The sequence below is a fragment of the Coregonus lavaretus genome (genome assembly GCF_964263955.1).
Source record: "Coregonus lavaretus genome assembly, chromosome: 10".
Taxonomy (NCBI): Eukaryota; Metazoa; Chordata; class Actinopteri; order Salmoniformes; family Salmonidae; genus Coregonus; species Coregonus lavaretus.
This window is the reverse complement of record NC_139997.1, coordinates 19,251,778-19,271,736: the sequence shown is the minus strand read 5'-3', so window position 1 is coordinate 19,271,736 and position 19,959 is coordinate 19,251,778. Positions and strand designations below refer to the sequence as shown.

Sequence of the window (19,959 nt, the reverse complement as noted above, 5' to 3'; positions counted from 1 at the left end):
AAGTCCACTTCTAACAAACACACACCTTGAGGTTCTGCCCGTCGAAGGGCAGCGACCCTGACACCAGCGTGTACAGTATGACCCCCAGGCTCCAGACATCCACCTCGGGCCCGTCGTACTTCTTCCCCTGGAACAGTTCCGGGGCGGCGTAGGGTGGAGAGCCACAGAACGTGTCCAGCTTGTTGCCCAGTGTGAACTCGTTGCTGAAGCCGAAGTCGGCGATCTTGATGTTGGCGTTGGCGTCAAGCAGGAGATTCTCGGCCTGGAGAAGGGATGGATGGAGGATAGGGGTAGGGTGAGGGGAGGAGGAGAAGGAGAAGGAGGGAGGGGGGGAGGAAGGCATGGAGGAGAGGGACAGAGGGAGGAAGACGAGCAGGTATGGAGGGAAGAGGAGGGAGAGGGATGGAGGGAGGGAAGAGATGGAGGGGGAGAAGGAGAGTGTGTCATACAGGATTATAGGCTGTAGGATATATTATAGATAAGTACACCAGAAACACTGGGAGAAGAAGTGACTCACATTCGGTCTGTCTGTCTCTGCTTTTGTTCAGAGATGTAACATCCAATAATAATCACAATACCTGTAAAACTTCAATTAATAGCCCGGGCGTTTATTTGCTTAAATCACTGAACGCAACAGTTGCGTATTAGAGACAGGCTTCTATTTAAGCCAGGCGTCTATTTCCTTAATGTGCACAGCTTTTCCTCATTTGCATAGTTATTTGTTTAATTCCAGCATTCACTTCCCTCATTTCAATAAATGTCTTCATTTGGTGCACTAATGTGTTATCGTTTACACACGCACGTTTATTTTATCTTAGTATGCCTCTATTAAAAACTTTCCTTGACAATAATTATTCTCCTCTTTGACTGTGCATTTTCGGCAGTTTTTACTTTTGCCACTAGATATGTGGTTGTCCCACCTAGCTATTTTAAGATGAATGCACTAACTGTAAGTCGCTCTGGATAATGACAAAAATATAAATGTAAATTTCTATTCAATCAAGCTCTATAAAATGTCTGCATTCTCACCTTTAAGTCTCGGTGGACAATGTTCTTCATGTGGCAGTAGTGGACAGCAGACACGATCTGGAGGACAGAGAGACAGGTTAGCAGACAGACAGACAACCAGACACACAGACATACTGTACATACAGACAGGCAGATAGACAGACAGCCAGACAGGTTAGCAGGCAGCCAGCTAGCTAGCAAGCCAGACAGACAGAAAAGACGGACAGACAGACACAGATAGAAAGTTTAGCGGCCGGCCAGCCAGCCAGCCAGCCAGCCAGCCAGCCAGCCAGCCAGCCAGCCAACTAGACAAAGACAGACAGACAGCATATAGGTGTGTGAGGCACCGTGGTCGTCATACCTGCCGGAATTTGGCTCTGGCTTCAATCTCCTTCATTCTCCCATGAGATACGAGGTAGTCAAACACTTCACCTGAAAAAAAGAAGAGTGGTCAACATGATGATGAGGGAGATATGTGACAAAATATGTTTCAATGTATTATACTGTACACTCAATCTTGCTTAAACCCTTTCCTGGCTCCATATTATACTCGTACTGTACTCGTATTGTACTCCATATTGTACTCGTAGAATATTCTGTATTTTCAACCAGTAGCTAATATCAAAGACCTAACACTAATGTTATCATGATAGAGACTGTGGGGCTGTGGCCTGCTGCCTCCTAGATATTATCCTAATGACATTTCATGCTTGTAGAAATATTCTCCCTGGCCACTAAAACCCCGGTCATAAGCCATAAACCTATTACCACACTCCCCCCCTACATTTATAATATCATTTCGTAGAACACCAATGGTAAAATATGCAACATAATGTTATGTTTACATACATATACAGTAGGAGTACGTAATGTACAACCATTGCATTAGGTTATGATTTTGAGTCATCTCCATTGGTTTATTTATACTTTTTCCCCGTTAATCAAAAACAAGCTAATCAGCCATTACGGAGAGACAGTAGCTAGGTCTATTGAAACAGACAGGAAGGCAGATGCACCCACCTCCACTGGCATACTCCATGATAAGATAAAGGGTCTTATCCGTCTCAATCACCTCGAACAGCTGCACTGTAGTAGGCACAAATAAAATCAGATTACAAATAATGAATACATAAAATCCCCTATCGTTAAAAAACAGACATCTCTGTCTCGGCCTGCTAAATACGGTGGGGCATGACGTCGGTTCAGTATAATGGCATTCTTTTTTCTTTTATTTTTTTCATATGACATTTCAGCTTTAGAAAATCCTGTTCCCCACCCCCCTCTCCACCCTCTATCCCCGGGCCTAGCTAGCTACTGTATGTGCAGTGTAGTGTAATGTAGTGTAGTGTATCAGTCTATTAAACACAGTGAGGGGCCTAGACAAAAGCCTGCCGTCTGGGTAGATGAGACAGGAATGGGCCATTTAAACTACACACACTACTACACTGAGTATACAAACACTATGAACACCTGCTCTTTCCATGACATAGACTGACTAGCTGAATCCAGGTGAAAGCTATGATCCCTTTTTGATGTGACTTGTTAAATCCACTTCAATCAGTGCAGAAGAAGGGGTGGAGACAGGATAAAGAAGGATTTTTAAGCCTTGAGACAATTGAGACATGGATTTTGTATGTGTGCCATTCAGAGGGTGAATGGGCAAGACAAAATATTGAAGTGCCTTTGAACGGGGCATGGTAGTAGATGCCAGGAGCAAGAACTGCAACTCAATAGTAGGAAGGTTGCTAATGTTTGGTATACTCAGTGTATACTATACTATATACAAACAAGATGGACTCATATACTGCACATTGACTGCAGACTACAAGTACAGTACACAACATGGCCACAGCATAAATATAGAGTCCTGTAGTAGCCTACATATGGACATAGAGTGATGTGGTACAGTTGAGTACATACTAGCACAAATGCTTGACAAAAATATAGAATAGATACAACATAAACAGTATCAACATAAACAAACAAACACATGCACACCCACCCACCCACCCACCCACCCACCCACCCACCCACACACCCACACACACACCCACACACACAAACACACACCCACACACACACACACACACATACATACAGTGCATTCGGAAAGTATTCAGACCCCTTTACTTTTTCCACATTTTGATAAGTTACAGCCTTATTCTAAAATTGATTAAATTGTTTTCTTTCTTCATCAATCTACACACAATACCCCATAATAACAAACCAAAACCGGTTTTTATAAATTTTAGCAAAGTTATAAAATAACAAATACTGAAATGTCACATTTATTTAAGTATTCAGACCCTTTACTTAGCACCTTAGGCAGCGATTACAGCCTCGAGTCTTCTTGGGTATGACGCTACAAGCTTGGCACACCTGTATTTGGGGAGTTTCTCCCATTCTTCTCTGCAGATCCTCTCAAGCTCTGTCAGGTTGGATGGGGAGCGTCGCTGCACAGCTATTTTCAGGTCTCTCCAGAGATGTTCGATCGGGTTCAAGTCCGGGCTCTGGCTGGGCCACTCATTGACATTCAGAGACTCGTCCCGAAGCCACTCCTGCATTGTCTTGGCTATGTGCTTAGGGTCGATGTCCTGTTGGAAGGTGAACCTTCACCCCCGTCTGAGGCCCTGAGCGCTCTGGAGCAGGTTTTCATCAAGGATCACTCTGTACTTTGCTCCGTTCATTTTCCCTCGACCCTGACTAGTCTCCCAGTCCCTGCCGCTGAAAAACATCCCCACAGCATGATGCTGCCACCACCATGATTCACTGTAGAGATGGTGCCAGGTTTCCTCCAGATGTGACGCTTGGCATTCAGGCCAAAGAGTTCAATCTTGGTTTCATCAGACCAGAAAATCTTGTTTCTCATGGTCTGAGAGTCCTTTAGGTGCCTTTTGGCAAACTCCAAGCGGGCTGTCATGTGCCTTTTACTGAGGAGTGGCTTCCTTCTGGCCACTCTACCATAAAGGCCTGATTGGTGGAGTGCTGCAGAGATGGTTGTCCTTCTGGAATGTTCTCCCATCTCCACAGAGGAACTCTTGAGCTCTGTCAGAGTGACCATCGGGTTCTTGGTCACCTCTCTGACCAAGGGCCTTCTCCCCCGATTGCTCAGTTTGGCCGGGCGGCCAGCTCAAGGAAGAGTCTTGGTGGTTCCAAACTTCTTCCATTTGAGAATGATGGCGGCCACTGTGTTATTGGGAACCTTCAATGCAGCATAAATGTTTTGGTACCCTTCCCCAGATCTGTGCCTCGACACAATCCTGTCTCGGAGCTCTACGGACAATTCCTTCGACCTCATGGCTTGGTTTTTGCTCTGACATGCACTGTCAACTGTGGGACCTTACATAGAGAATCATGTCCAATCAATTGAATTTACCACAGGTGGACTCCAATCAAGTTGTAGAAACATCTCAAGGATGATCAATGGAAACAGTATGCACCTGAGCTCAATTTCGAGTCTCATAACAAAGGGTCTGAATACTTATATAAATAAGGTATGTCTGTTTGTTATTTTTTAATACATTTGCAAAAAATTCTAAAAACCAGTTTTCACTGTCATTATGGGGTATTGTGTGTAGATTGATGAGGAAACAAATTAATTTAATCCATTTCAGAATAAGGCTGTAACGTAACAAAATGTGGAAAAAGTCAAGGGGTCTGAATACTTTCCGAATGCACTGTATAACAACAGATCCTTAATGCAGGCCCTTACCTATGTTTGGATGATTTAAACCTTTCATTATCCGAACCTCTCGAAAGAGCTGTGAAAGGCAGAAGGAAGTGTGTTAGAAGTGAATAGAATACAAATAATACATTCATATGGGGTCTTCAACAGATAGTAGATGTTATAGCAATGTGTACAATTATTTTTTCAACATTTGCTGTAGGCCTACACTTAGAGTTTTGGAGGAATGTTAAAATGCTTTGTCATAAAGCAGAAGATTCAATTTGAACCATCCATCTGGCTCATCTGGTTCACAATAACTTTAAGGTCCCTTAACATAAAGGCCATCGTTTCAAATCAGCAGCAACTCCCCCACGTCATCAAGTCAGACTAAGGAAAAAGATAGCATGATAAGCTTTTCTATCCTCAATCCTTCCCCTCTTTCTCTCTCTCCCTCTGTTTCCTTCTTCATTCAATCCCTTATTTTCTCAGTCTTTTCTCTGGCGATGCCCAATGTCACTGTTGCCATAGCGACCCAGGAATTAAGACTAGGCCCTTCCCTGCCCCTCCAGCTGTGCCAGAGGGAATCACAGGATACGATGATGCCACCCGCCAATGTGTCTCGTCGTCGTTGTCCAGAAATCCCAGAATTCCACTGACCAAACATGCCCCAGCCCAATCACTACCACAATCGCCTATCTGACCTACTGTCACTGATATAACATGAACATTCAGTATACAGGGTGAATTTACAGATATATTTGATTTGGTCAGTTGTATACCCATCTTGTGAGACAAGGCTTATTAGTGCAAGTACTTCAATTGACACAGTTCTGACTACCTCTAGATAGCATTAACACTAACCTAACGCGCCACTCTCTCTAACCCCCCCCCTTATCTCTCCTCTCTCTCTTTCCCTCTACCCCTTCCTTCTTCATGCATAACAGGCCAGATTATGCTAATACGGTCTCTTTCATGTTTTCTGTATTGAGGATTTTCTCTAGACCACGGGTATGTAAAGCAGCCTGCTATCATCGCTGGCCAATTGTAGAGCGCTCTCCCCCATCCCTAGCCAATCCCGGCCCTCTTTTGTCAATCTAGGCCCAATCCGATAGATAGTGTTTTCTCCAACAATGGCCCAATTGCATTGCTTGGTCTCACACAGCCACCCAATCAGTGTCCTCTCTCACACAGCCGCCCAATCGAAGATAAGCGAGAGAATTGAGGAGGATTTATGAAGGAAGGCATAGGCCTGCGTATGATCACAGATCCTGGTAAGACCCGCCATTCAGGCAAGAACATTGCAACTCAAGGGAAAGACATAGTAGCCATGAATTAGAACTTATGCAGTGGCCAGCTGAAAGATCATCAATTTTGAATTATCCTATACTGTACACTACTGGTCAAATGTTTTAGAACACCTACTCATTCAAGGGTTTTTCTACATTGTAGAATAATAGTGAAGAAATCAAAACTATGAAATAACACATATGGAATCATGTAGTAACCAAAAAAACTGTTAAACAAATCAAAATATATTTTATATTTGAGATTCTTCAAAGTAGCCACCCTTTACCTTGATGACAGCTTTGCACACTATTGGCATTCTCTCAACCAGCTTCATGAGGTAGTCACCTGGAATGCATTTCAATTAACAGGTGTGCCTTCTTAAAAGTTAATTTGTGGAATTTCTTTCCTTCTTAATGCGTTTCAGCCAATCAGTTGTGTTGTGACAAGGTAGGGGGGGGGTATACAGAAGATAGCCCTCTTTGGTAAAAGACCAAGTCCATATTACGGTAAGAACAGGTCAAATAAGCAAAGAGAAATGACAGTCCATCATTACTTTAAGACATGGAGGCCAGTCAATACGGAACATTTCAAGAACTTTGAAAGTTTCTTCAAGGGCAGTCGCAAAAACCATCAAGCACTATGATGAAACTGGCTCTCATGAAGACCGCCACAGGAATGGAAGACCCAGAGTTACCTCTGCTGCAGAGGATAAGTTCATTAGAGTTACCAGCCTCAGAAATTGAAGCCCAAATAAATGTAACAGACACATCTCAACATCAACTGTTCAGAGAAGACTGTGTGAATCAGGCCTTCATGGTCGAATTGCTGCAAAGAAACCACTACTAAAGGACACCAATAATAAGAAGAGACTTGCTTGGGCCAAGAAACACGAGCAATGGACATTAGACCGGAGGAAATGTGTCCTTTGGAGATTTTAGGTTCCAACCGCCGACGGATGATCTCCGCATGTGTATTTCCCACCGTAAAGCGTGGAGGAGGGGGTGCTATGGTGTGGGGGTGCTTTGCTGGTGACACTCTCTGTGATTTATTTAGAACTTAACCAGTATGGCTACCACAGCATTCTGCAGCAATACGCCATCCCATCTGGTTTGGGCTTAGTGGGACTACTATTTGTTTTTCAACAGGACAATGACCCAACACACCGCCAGGCTGTGTAAAGGCTATTTTACCAAGAAGGGGAGTGATGGAGTGCTGCCTAGCTAAACCTGCCTTAGATAGCTCCTTTGCCCCTCCCCCTATACACGCGGAGACCGACTCAATTGATGCCTCCAGCGATGCTATCTCTTTCATTGTTACCCAACGCTTAGGTTTACCTCCACTTTACTCACATCCTTCCATATCCTTGTCTGTACATAATGCCCTGAATCTTTTCTATAACACCCGGAAATCTGCCCCCTTTATTCTATGTACCCAACGCACTAGAAGACCAGTTCTTAAAGCCTTTAGCCGTATCCTTATTCTAGTCCTCCTCTGTTCCTCTGGTGATGTAGAGGCTAACCCAGGCCCTGCAGCCCTCAGTATCACTCCTACTCCCCAGGCGCTATCATTTGATGACTTCTGTAATCGCAAAAGTCTTGGTTTCTTGCACATAAATATCAGAAGTCTACTTCCTAAGTTTGAGTTATTCACTGCGTTAGCACACTCTGCCAACCCTGATGTTCTAGCAGTGTCTGAATCCTGGCTCAGGAAGGCCACCAAAAATTCTGAAATTTCCATCCCCAACTATAACATTTTCCGTCTAGATAGAACTGCCAAAGGGGGTGGAGTTGCAATCTACTGTAGAGATAGCCTGCAGAGCTCTATCATACTATCCAGGTCTGTGCCCAAACAGTTTGAGCTTCTACTTCTAAAAATCCACCTTTCCAGAAATAAGTCTCTCACTGTTGCCGCTTGCTACAGACCCCCCTCAGCCCCCAGCTGTGCCCTGGACACCATATGTGAATTGATTGCCCCCCATTTATCCTCAGAGTTTGTACTGCTTGGTGACCTAAATTGGGATATGCTTAATACCCCAGCCATCCTACAATCCAAGCTAGATGCCCTCAACCTCACGCAAATTATCAACGAACCTACCAGGTACAACCCTAAATCCGTAAACATGGGTACCCTCATAGATATCATCCTGACTAACTTACCCTCTAAATACACCTCAGCTGTCTTCAACCAGGATCTCAGCGATCACTGCCTTATTGCCTGCGTCCGTAACGGGTCCGCGGTCAAACGACCACCCCTCATCACTGTCAAACGCTCCCTAAAACACTTTAGCGAGCAGGCCTTCCTAATTGACCTGGCCCAGGTATCCTGGATGGATATAGATCTCATTCCGTCAGTAGAGGATGCCTGGTTGTTCCTTAAAAGTAATTTCCTCTCAATCTTAAATAAACATGCCCCATTCAAAAAATACAGAACTAAGAACCGATATAGCCCCTGGTTCTCCTCAGACTTGACTGCCCTTGACCAGCACAAAAACATCCTGTGGCGTACAGCATTAGCATCAAATAGCCCCCGCGATATGCAACTTTTCAGGGAAGTTAGGAACCAATATACACAAGCAGTCAGGAAAGCAAAGGCTAACTTTTTCAAACAGAAATGTGCATCCTGTAGCACTAACTCCAAAAAGTTTTGGGACACTGTAAAGTCCATGGAGAATAAGAGCACTTCCTCCCAGCTGCCCACTGCACTGAGGCTAGGAAACACTATCACCACCGATAAATCTACAATAATCGAGAATTTCAACAAGCATTTTGCTACAGCTGGCCATGCTTTCCATCTGGCTACCACTAACCCGGCCACCAACTCTGCACCCTCTGCTGCAACTTGCCCATGCCCCCCCCCGCTTCTCCTTCACACAAATTCAGACAGCTGATGTTTTGAAAGCGCTGCAAAATCTGGACCCCTACAAATCAGCTGGGCTAGACAATCTGGACCCTTTCTTTCTAAAACTAGCCGCCGAAATTGTCGCAACCCCTATTACTAGTCTGTTCAACCTCTCTTTCATAACGTCTGAGATCCCCAGAGATTGGAAAGCTGCCGCGGTCATCCCTCTTCAAAGGGGGTGACACTCTAGATCCAAACTGCTACAGACCTATATCCATCCTGCCCTGCCTTTCGAAAGTATTTGAAAGCCAAGTTAACAAACAGATCACCGACCATTTCGAATACCACCGTACCTTCTCCGCTATGCAATCCGGTTTCCGAGCTGGTCACGGGTGCACTTCAGCCACGCTCAAGGTCCTAAACGATATTATAACCGCGATTGATAATAGACAGTACTGTGCAGCCGTCTTCATCGACCTGGCCAAGGCTTTCGACTCTGTCAACCACCGCATTCTTATTGGCAGACTAAATAGCCTTGGTTTCTCAAATGACTGCCTCGCCTGGTTCACCAACTACTTCTCAGATAGAGTTCAGTGTGTCAAATCGGAGGGCCTGTTGTCTGGACCTATGGCAGTCTCTATGGGGGTGCCACAGGGTTCAATTCTTGGGCCGACACTTTTCTCCGTGTATATCAATGATGTCGCTCTTGCTGCTGGTGACTCTCAGATCCACCTCTACGCAGACGACACCATTTTGTATACATCTGGCCCTTCATTGGACACTGTGTTAACAAACCTCCAAACGAGCTTCAATGCCATACAACAATCCTTCAGTAGCCTCCAACTGCTCTTAAACACTAGTAAAACTAAATGCATGCTTTTCAATCGAACGCTGCTGGCACCCGCCCACCCGACTAGAATCACCACTCTCGACGGGTCTGACCTAGAGTATGTGGACAACTACAAATACCTAGGTGTCTGGTTAGACTGTAAACTCAACTTCCAGACTCACATAAAGAATCTCCAATCCAAAGTTAAATCTAGAATCGGCTTCCTATTTCGCAACAAAGCCTCCTTCACTCATGCTGCCAAACATGCCCTCGTAAAACTGACTATCCTACCGATCCTTGACTTCGGCGATGTCATTTACAAAATAGCCTCCAACACTCTACCCAGCAAATTGGATGTAGTCTATCACAGTGCCATCCGTTTTGTCTCCAAAGCCCCATACACTACCCACCACTGTGACCTGTACGCTCTTGTTGGCTGGTCCTCACTACATGTTCGTCGTCAAACCCACTGGCTCCAGGCCATCTATAAATCACTGCTAGGCAAATCCCCGCCTTATCTTAGCTCATTGGTCACCATAGCAGCACCCACCCGTAGTCTGCGCTCCAGCAGGTATATCTCACTGGTCATTCCCAAAGCCAACACCTCCTTTGGCCGCCATTCCTTCCAGTTCTCTGCTGCCAATGACTGGAACGAATTGCAAAAATCTCTGAAGCTGGAGACTCTTATCTCCCTCAATAACTTTAAGCATCAGTTGTCAGAGCACCTTACCGATCACTGCACCTGTACACAGCCCATCTGAAATTAGCCCACCCAACTACCTCATCCCTATATTGTTATTTATTTTGCTCTTTTGCACCCCAGTATCTCTATTTGCACATAATCTCTTGCACATCTAGCATTCCAGTGTTAATACTATTGTAATTATTCTGCACTATAGCCTATTTATTGCCTTACCTCCATAACTTGCTACATTTGCACACACTGTATATATATTTTCTGTTGTATTTTTGACTTTAAGTTTTTTACCCCATATGTAACTCTGTGTTGTTTTTATTGCACTGCTTTGCTTTATCTTGGCCAGGTCGCAGTTGTAAATGAGAACCTGTTCTCAACTGGCTTACCTGGTTAAATAAAGGTGAAATAAAAAAATAAAAAATCAGATGACCTGGCCTCCAAAATCCCCCGACCTCAACCAAATTGAGATGGTTTGGGATGAGTCGGACGGCAGAGTGAAGGAAAAGCAGCCAACAAGTGCTCAGCATATGTGGGAAATATATTTTGATTTGTTTAACACTTTTTTGTTACTACATGATTCCATCTGTGTTATTTCATAGTTTTGATGTCTTCACTATTATTCTACAAAATAGAAAATAGTAAAAATAAAGAAAAACCCTTGAATGAGTAGGTGTCCTAAAACTTTTGACTGGTAGTGTATATTCTCAAAGAGATAAAAAGTACAAGAGATCAAAAATAAAGGGAATAGGTCCAAATGTTATAAGGTATATTGGTAGGAATCATCATTTAAAGCCTCATAGATTACATACATAATATAATACAGTCCTCACCATATGGAGAGTGAAGCTACATACTTTTTTATTTTGGTTTACAGCATTTTGGATTTGAGATCAAATTATGAGGAGACCGTACTTTTTATTTGAGGGTATTTTCATATCGGTTTTACCATTAAGCCATGAAAAGCACTTTATGTATCTACCCAGCAAACTGGGAACATTCCCAGAACATTACCTAAGATTCCCATTAAGTTCTAGTTTTTATCATTTGGATGATAAAATCCCATTCAAATAATGTTTTTGCTAACAATTGTTGATTTTTTTATGTTTTAAATGAAATATCCTTGGAATATTCTCCTAACATTCACTAAAATGTTGTTCAGAACTTCTGTAGAAATTACCACAGAACATTCCCCTAAGGTTCTCATTAAGTTGCCAGGGAAAGTAATAACACAATGTTCCGGTAATGTTCTTAGAACTTACTGCCGCAACAAAATGTGGGTGCAATAGAAGTGGTTCTGAGGAAACATTACAGGAACATTCTGCTAATGTTGATGGATATGTTATTCAAAACACCCATAACAACAAGTAGGGAATATTCCTACAATTTTACATTTACATTTACGTCATTTAGCAGACGCTCTTATCCAGAGCGACTTACAGTTAGTTAGTGCATACATTATAATTTTTTCATACCCCCTGTGGGAATCGAACCCACAACCCTGGCGTTGCAAACGCCATGCTCTATCAACTGAGCTACATCCCTCTCATAAAGTTATAGTGTGACGTTATGAAATGATGGTTCTAATAACGTTCCCTGAACATACTTCGGCAATAAAATGTTGCCGCAATAGGAGTTGTTCTAAAAAAAAAAACATTCCTGGAATATTCAGCTAATGTTGATGAAGATACAGTGGGGAAAAAAACTATTTAGTCAGCCACCAATTGTGCAAGTTCTCCCACTTAAAAAGATGAGAGAGGCCTGTAATTTTCATCATAGGTACACGTCAACTATGACAGACAAAATGAGAATTTTTTTTCTCCAGAAAATCACATTGTAGGATTTTTTATGAATTTATTTGCAAATTATGGTGGAAAATAAGTATTTGGTCAATAACAAAAGTTTCTCAAAACTTTGTTATATACCCTTTGTTGGCAATGACACAGGTCAAACGTTTTATGTAAGTCTTCAGAAGGTTTTCACACACTGTTGCTGGTATTTTGGCCCATTCCTCCATGCAGATCTCCTCTAGAGCAGTGGTGTTTTGGGGCTGTTGCTGGGCAACACGGACTTTCAACTCCCTCCAAAGATTTTCTATGGGGTTGAGATCTGGAGACTGGCTAGGCCACTCCAGGACCTTGAAATGCTTCTTACGAAGCCACTCCTTCATTGCCCGGGCGGTGTGTTTGGGATCATTGTCATGCTAAAAGACCCAGCCACGTTTAATCTTCAATGCCCTTGCTGATGGAAGGAGGTTTTCACTCAAAATCTCACGATACATGGCCCCATTCATTATTTCCTTTACACGGATCAGTCGTCCTGGTCCCTTTGCAGAAAAACAGCCCCAAAGCATGATGTTTCCACCCCCATGCTTCACAGTAGGTATGGTGTTCTTTGGATACAACTCAGCATTCTTTGTCCTCCAAACACGACGAGTTGAGTTTTTACCAAAAAGTTATATTTTGGTTTCATCTGACCATATGACATTCTCCCAATCCTCTTCTGGATCATCCAAATGCACTCTAGCAAACTTCAGATGGGCCTGGACATGTACTGGCTTAAGCAGGGGGACACGTCTGGCACTGCAGGATTTTAGTCCCTGGCGGCATAGTGTGTTACTGATGGTAGGCTTTGTTACTTTGGTCCCAGCTCTCTGCAGGTCATTCACTAGGTCCCCCCGTGTGGTTCTGGGATTTTTGCTCACCGTTCTTGTGATCATTTTGACCCCACGGGGTGAGATCTTGCGTGGAGCCCCAGATCGAGGGAGATTATCAGTGGTCTTGTATGTCTTCCATTTCCTAATAATTGCTCCCACAGTTGATTTCTTCAAACCAAGCTGCTTACCCATTGCAGATTCAGTCTTCCCAGCCTGGTGCAGGTCTACAATTTTGTTTCTGGTGTCCTTTGACAGCTCTTTGGTCTTGGCCATAGTGGAGTTTGGAGTGTGACTGTTTGAGGTTGTGGACAGGTGTCTTTTATACTGATAAGTTCAAACAGGTGCCATTAATACAGGTAACGAGTGGAGGACAGAGGAGCCTCTTAAAGAAGAAGTTACAGGTCTGTGAGAGCCAGAAATCTTGCTTGTTTGTAGGTGACCAAATACTTATTTTCCACCATAATTTGCAAATAAATTCATTAAAAATCTTACAATGTGATTTTCTGGAGAAAAAAATTCTCAATTTGTCTGTCATAGTTGACGTGTACCTATGATGAAAATGACAGGCCGTTCTCATCTTTTTAAGTGGGAGAACTTGCACAATTGGTGGCTGACTAAATACTTTTTCCCCCACTGTATTACTACTATCACCTATAACAACAAACAAGAAACAATCCTGCAAGACTCTTATAAAGTTTGTGTAATAATATTGATGTGTAATGTAACATTATATGAAGTTGCCAAACTTTTAAACAAATGTAATTTCAATCTTCTTTAGTGATATCCAATTGGTAGTTACAGTCTTGTCCCATCACTGCAACTCCCGTACAGACTCATGAGAGGCGAAGGTCGAGAGCCATGCATCCTCCGAAACACGACCCTGCCAAGCCGCACTGCTTCTTGACACACTGCTCGCTTAACCCGGAAGCCAGCCGCACAAATGTGTCAGAGGAAACACTGTACGACCGAAGTCAACGTGCATGCGCCCAGCCTGCCACAAGGAGTTGCTATAGCGCGATGGGACAAAACCCTCCCCTAACCCAGACGACGCTGGGCTAATTGTGCACCGTCTCATGGGTCTCCCAGTCATGGCCAGCTGCGTCAAAGCCTGGGATCGAACCCGGGTCTGTAGTGACACCTCAAGCACTGCAATGCAGTACCTTAGACCGCTGCGCCACTCAGGAGGCCCTCATTTCAATCTTCTAACCATTATATTTTATTAGGGTATTGTCCACACATAACACTCCAAAGCTCCCAGGTTCGATCCCTGTTTGTGACTATCAATAAAATACGGTAAAACTATGTTTGTACAATAAATGTCTAATAAATTGTCATGTGATTCCAAATAATTGTCATATGTGTTGTACAAGTACCTTCATCAATAATAAGAGAACACTAACACATGAAAGAAACCTAAATTGGACTGTTCAGAACTTAATTGTATCATTTTGGGAAAATAGGAATAGCATTGTAAGAACACTGAGGGAATATTTTGTGCACCCTGATGTAAACGTTATGAGAATGTATTCACAACTGGACCGATGTTGTGTTTCGGGAACCTATCTCTTGTAATGTACCCATCAGGGCCGGCGTTAGAGGGCCTGGCCTGCCCTAGTGTACCTCCTTGGCCGTCCAAATAAAATATTGAAATATTGATCATTTATACTGAACGAAAATATAAACGCGACATGCAACAATTTCAACGATTTTACTGAGTTACAGTTCATATAAGGAAATCAGTCAATTGAAATATATTAATTAGGCCGTAATCTATCGATTTCACATGAATGGGCAGGGGTGCAGCCATGGGTGTGCCTGGGAGGGCATAGACCCACCCACTTCGGAGCCAGGCCCAGCCAATCAGAATGAGTTTGTCCCAACAAAAGGGCTTTATTACAGACAGAAATACTTCTCGGTTTCATCAGCTGTCTGAGTGGCTGGTCTCAGAAGATCCCGCAGGTGAAGAAGCCGGATGTGGAGGTCCTGGGCTGGCAGGTTACACGTGGTCTGCGGTTGTGAGGCCGGTTGGACGTACTGCCAAATTCTCCAAAATGATGTTGGAGGCGGCTTATGGTAGCATGCCAATTGCACACAGTGGCCTTTTATTTTCCCCAGCACAAGGTGCACCTGTGTAATGATCATGCTGTTTAAACAGCTTCTTGATATGCCACACCTGTCATGTGGATGGATTATCTTGGCAAAGGTGAAATGTTCACTGACAGGCATGTAAACAAATTTGTGCACAATATCTGAGAGAAATAAGCTTTTTGTGCGTATGGGATCTTTAATTTCAGTTTATGAAACATGGGACCAACACTTTACTGCTGTGTTTATATTTTTGTTCAGTATAGATACGTTAGCCTATTATCCACATTATGACTGACTTGTGATCATTGCCCTTGCTAGTTTGATTGTTCTGACGTTCCCAGCCTTAGTTACATTCATCTCTTTTTTTTGTCCAGAATATTGAGTCATTGAAACCTAAACAGTGCATCCCGAATGGAGGCAGCAAACAATGTACCTGGCCAGCTGTGATTTTCAACCCGATAGCAATATTTTTTGGACTACCAAGAAATGTATTGGTGAATTATATTAATCATGCATTGAACTCCATCCATCTATTCTGCCATCTATGCCTTAGTGTACATCATGGAACATTGAGTCAAATAGAACCTATTTTTAAAACCTCTTATGAAGTTGGCTTTGTAGCATAAACTGGGAATTTGATATATTTTTTACTGATATTATGATTGTCTGTTTGTTTCATATCTCCAAAGTAGTTAAAATGCTGTCAGTTCCACTTTAAACTTTAGGTCACTGGTTACTTTGTGTGCTAAACGTGAAATGTTTACAGGGAGTAATAGTTGTACATTTCGATTGGGAAATGCTTCATGGTTGTGTTTTTGTATTCTTATGATTGGGACCTACTGGCTTATTATGTCCGAGTTTATGGACTGCTTATCCTTTAACATCATGCTGTATGTGACTGTTGTCTTTCCATCGGCCCTATGCAGTGGTGTAGTGGTGCCTGGAGAAGTGGGTATGCTCTAATTTTGCTAAAAAGTTCCCAAACGGCCCACCTAATGAAGGAAATGTTTTTCCTATAGATTCTTCAGATTTTCACTCTCAAAATCACACCTTTTTTTATATATAGAAAAAATACAAAACTTTTGGTGGTCTAAGTCCACAACAATGCTTAAACCACATCAATCTGATTGGGTGGGCCTGTCAGGGCCTGGCTCCCCAGTGGGTGGGCCTCTGTCCACCCAGGCCCATCCATGTCTATGCCCCTGATGCAAACAGCACATGATGACAATAGTGCATCACAAATAGGCTACTAACCAACACTTCGGACTAAACTTTTTCAATATCTGGTTTGCATACCCATTGTTGCCTTAGTTAGCATTTACTGGTAGATAAGTTGAAACGTCTTTCCTACCCTACCGGCTACCGATGTCCTTTTTCTGTGAGCAGCTCTATGCTAAAACCAGTTGAGAGCTGCACACTTGCTGCCTGCAGATGATATTCCACTGAAACTAGGCTTTGTGTATGGCGCGCATGTGAATATATTTCACATGCTTTGCGATTGTGTAGGCTACTTTGTGCATGATTTCTCTATTGTACTACGTAATTGATAAGTCGTATACCTCCACTACACTACTTAGATACGCATCAGTAGGAATTAAGAAATGAGTATAAGCAATGCCCACTGAAAAAAAAAGTGGGTATATGGCTTATACCTGCGTATATCCTCCAGTACACCACTGGCTCTTTGTGTTTTACAAAAACTGCACTGAACTACACGAGTGCGCTGGTATTACGGTTGCTGTCCTTTCAGAATCACAAACCTGTCACACATTGAAGGCCTATAGGTTCTCCACTGCGCAAACATGTCTATAATAGATATAAAGGTTGTCAAGATATTAATGTTTCAAGTAAGGAGTGTATATTTTTGGCCTGGCGAAGCGGTTTTATGCCTTGACTGAATGGAAGCTGATAATTATGAATTTTTTACTCCGCTGGTCTTGGGAAGAATTGCGAGTCCTCACTGTAAGAGACCGAGTCAAGACCGAATACAAATGTATTCGACACCGAGACAAGACCGAGTCACTCAATATGTGGTCTTGAGAACGGACTCGAGACCGGTACTACAACACTGCAAGAACATGGCATGTCATACTATTTCTGGCCAGACAGCATCAGATACATTGGCTACATGTAGAGGGGCGCTGTTTCGCTCACTCGGATGCTTTCTCCGGTGATATAGTTTCAGCAGAGGAAGAGGCGAAGCGAGAGGGCTCACTCTCGCCAAAATCTGTCCAGTATAAGCCCAACGCGTTTATATGGGAATAATATGCAGACCTAAAAAACAGTAATAATATAATAATATGCCATTTAGCAGACGCTTTTATCCAAAGCGACTTACAGTCATGTGTGCATACATTTTTTCGTATGGGTGGTACCGGGGATCGAACCCACTACCCTGGCGTTACAAGCGCCATGCTCTACCAATTGAGCTACAGAGGACCACAACAGTGAATGCGCAAGCGCGTGAACACATACGAGGTCCCGTGAAAAAACTTTCCCCCTTACGGAAATCGAATGCCCTTCCAGCTGATTCATTCTGGCGCCAGGTCTGGTACCCATTCCGTTTTCACAACCTAATGAATTGTTCTGGGAACCTTTAAAGAACTCAGAAGGGCTGTTCTGTCAACATTCTTGCGAAATTAAAGTAATGTTTTATGCACCCTGATACAAATATTATCTGAATGTCACTCGTGAAGTTGCAATGGAATCAGCCCAGAACTACACGGGAGGATCTTGTCAATGATCTCAAGGCAGCTGGGACCATAGTCACCAAGAAAACAATTGGTAACACATTACGCCGTGAAGGACTGAAATCCTGCAGCGCCCGCATGGTCCCCCTGCTCAAAAAAGCACATATACATGCCCGTCTGAAGTTTGCCAATGAACATCTGAATGATTCAGAGGAGAACTGGGTGAAAGTGTTGTGGTCAGATGAGACCAAAATGGAGCTCTTTGGCATCAACTCAACTCGCCGTGTTTGGAGGAGGAGGAATGCTGCCTATGACCTCAAGAACACCATCGCCACCGTCAAACATGGAGGTGGAAACATTATGCTTTGGGGGTGTTTTTCTGCTAAGGGGACAGGACAACTTCACCGCATCAAAGGGACGATGGACGGGGCCATGTACCGTCAAATCTTGGGTGAGAACCTCCTTCCCTCAGCCAGGGCATTGAAAATGGGTCGTGGATGGGTATTCCAGCATGACAATGACCCAAAACACACGGCCAAGGCAACAAAGGAGTGGCTCAAGAAGAAGCACATTAAGGTCCTGGAGTGGCCTAGCCAGTCTCCAGACCTTAATCCCATAGAAAATCTGTGGAGGGAGCTGAAGGTTCGAGTTGCCAAACGTCAGCCTCGAAACCTTAATGACTTGGAGAAGATCTGCAAAGAGGTGTGGGACAAAATCCCTCCTGAGATGTGTGCAAACCTGGTGGCCAACTACAAGAAACGTCTGACCTCTGTGATTGCCAACAAGGGTTTTGCCACCAAGTACTAAGTCATGTTTTGCAGAGGGGTCAAATACTTATTTCCCTCATTAAAATGCAAATCAATGTATAACATTTTTGACATGCGTTTTTCTGGATTTTTTTGTTGTTATTCTGTCTCTCACTGTTCAAATAAACCTACCATTAAAATTATAGACTGATCATTTCTTTGTCAGTGGGCAAACGTACAAAATCAGCAGGGGATCAAATACTTTTTTCCCTCACTGTAGCTGACAACGTCTTCATTTTAGCTAATTTGTTTTCATTATTACAGGAAAATAAACTCACAACAAGATCATTATTTACAAGTTAATGGCAAGCCAATTACAGAAATAGCTTACGGTTGTGAGTGTGACCAAATAAAAGCAGGGCATTCTACCAGAGAATTTTTGAATGTGGACACTGTCTCATTGGTCTAACGTTATATCCTAATTTGACTTTGGTGCAGGTCATGTTCTTCACATTATATCAAATAAAATCAAAGTTGATTTGTCACATGCACAGGATACAGAAGGTGTAGTGAAATGGTTACTTGCATAGTAGAGTCTTTTGTTTAGACATGTAGCTAGCTAGCTAAACAATTAACCATAATCCCAACTCATAACTCTAATACCCTGCATGAATCTGCAGGTAGCTAACCAATCAGGTTCAATGTTAGCTAGCTAGCTAACATTAGGCTATAACTAGCAATGCAACTGACTCTGAGATATGAATAATATTACTACATAGATCATACATGTAACATTAGCTTGCGAGCGCTTTAACTTGAAATGAAAACGACTTTCTGACAAAATTAGAAATGTATAATATCTGAAAATGTAGCTAACTAGACTCTCTTACCCGTATACATGGATGGATGCTTCTCACTCTCTGTCACGGATGCCATGGTTGCCCTTAGTTTGAAGATGTAATCCGGAGACAGGTGTTTTATACAACAGCCTTCTGTGTGATCTCTTTTCGACTGCCTCTGCATATTTGCAATCAAACGGCAGAATTTTCTCCATCTCCTTAGCTATCATACCCTAATTCCACCGGGCATGCCACTGATTTCAAAACTCGGTCCTCCAGAAAAACACTTTTGTAGGTCTACTACGTGATATCGTTCAAAAACGCTGCGTTAGAAAGGATTACCTACACATACTGACCAGCTCATGTTATAGACCGAAGCGTGCTACATGGCAGACCAATCCGAACTCATCTCTCGGCATGTCCAGCCCATCCATTTTCTCAGCTGATCATGGCTAGCGGGAAGGTTCCTGTCTTTTTCCATGGCTAAACCAACTAGGCTCGTAATTTAACAATTGTATTCGTATTTACAGATGGCATACAAGTTTATTATTAAGGCACATGAAAGTTCACATGTTCCTGAAGGCATTTCTGCCAAAAAACACATGGGTGTAGACAAA

General features: G+C 43.1%; 1 protein-coding gene across 1 annotated transcript in view; it reads right to left on the bottom strand.

The window, feature by feature from the left end:
- LOC311136455 (MAP/microtubule affinity-regulating kinase 4-like) overlaps positions 1–19,959 on the bottom strand; it is a gene marked incomplete at both ends in the record, with an annotated part of 52,115 nt that overhangs the window by 16,688 nt on the left and 15,468 nt on the right. The window contains 5 exons of the mRNA XM_084170589.1: positions 26–262; positions 1,030–1,086; positions 1,370–1,440; positions 2,029–2,094; positions 4,721–4,769. Of these exons, the coding sequence (XP_084026715.1) occupies positions 26–262; positions 1,030–1,086; positions 1,370–1,440; positions 2,029–2,094; positions 4,721–4,769 (480 nt within the window). The remainder of the gene's footprint in view (positions 1–25; positions 263–1,029; positions 1,087–1,369; positions 1,441–2,028; positions 2,095–4,720; positions 4,770–19,959) is intronic.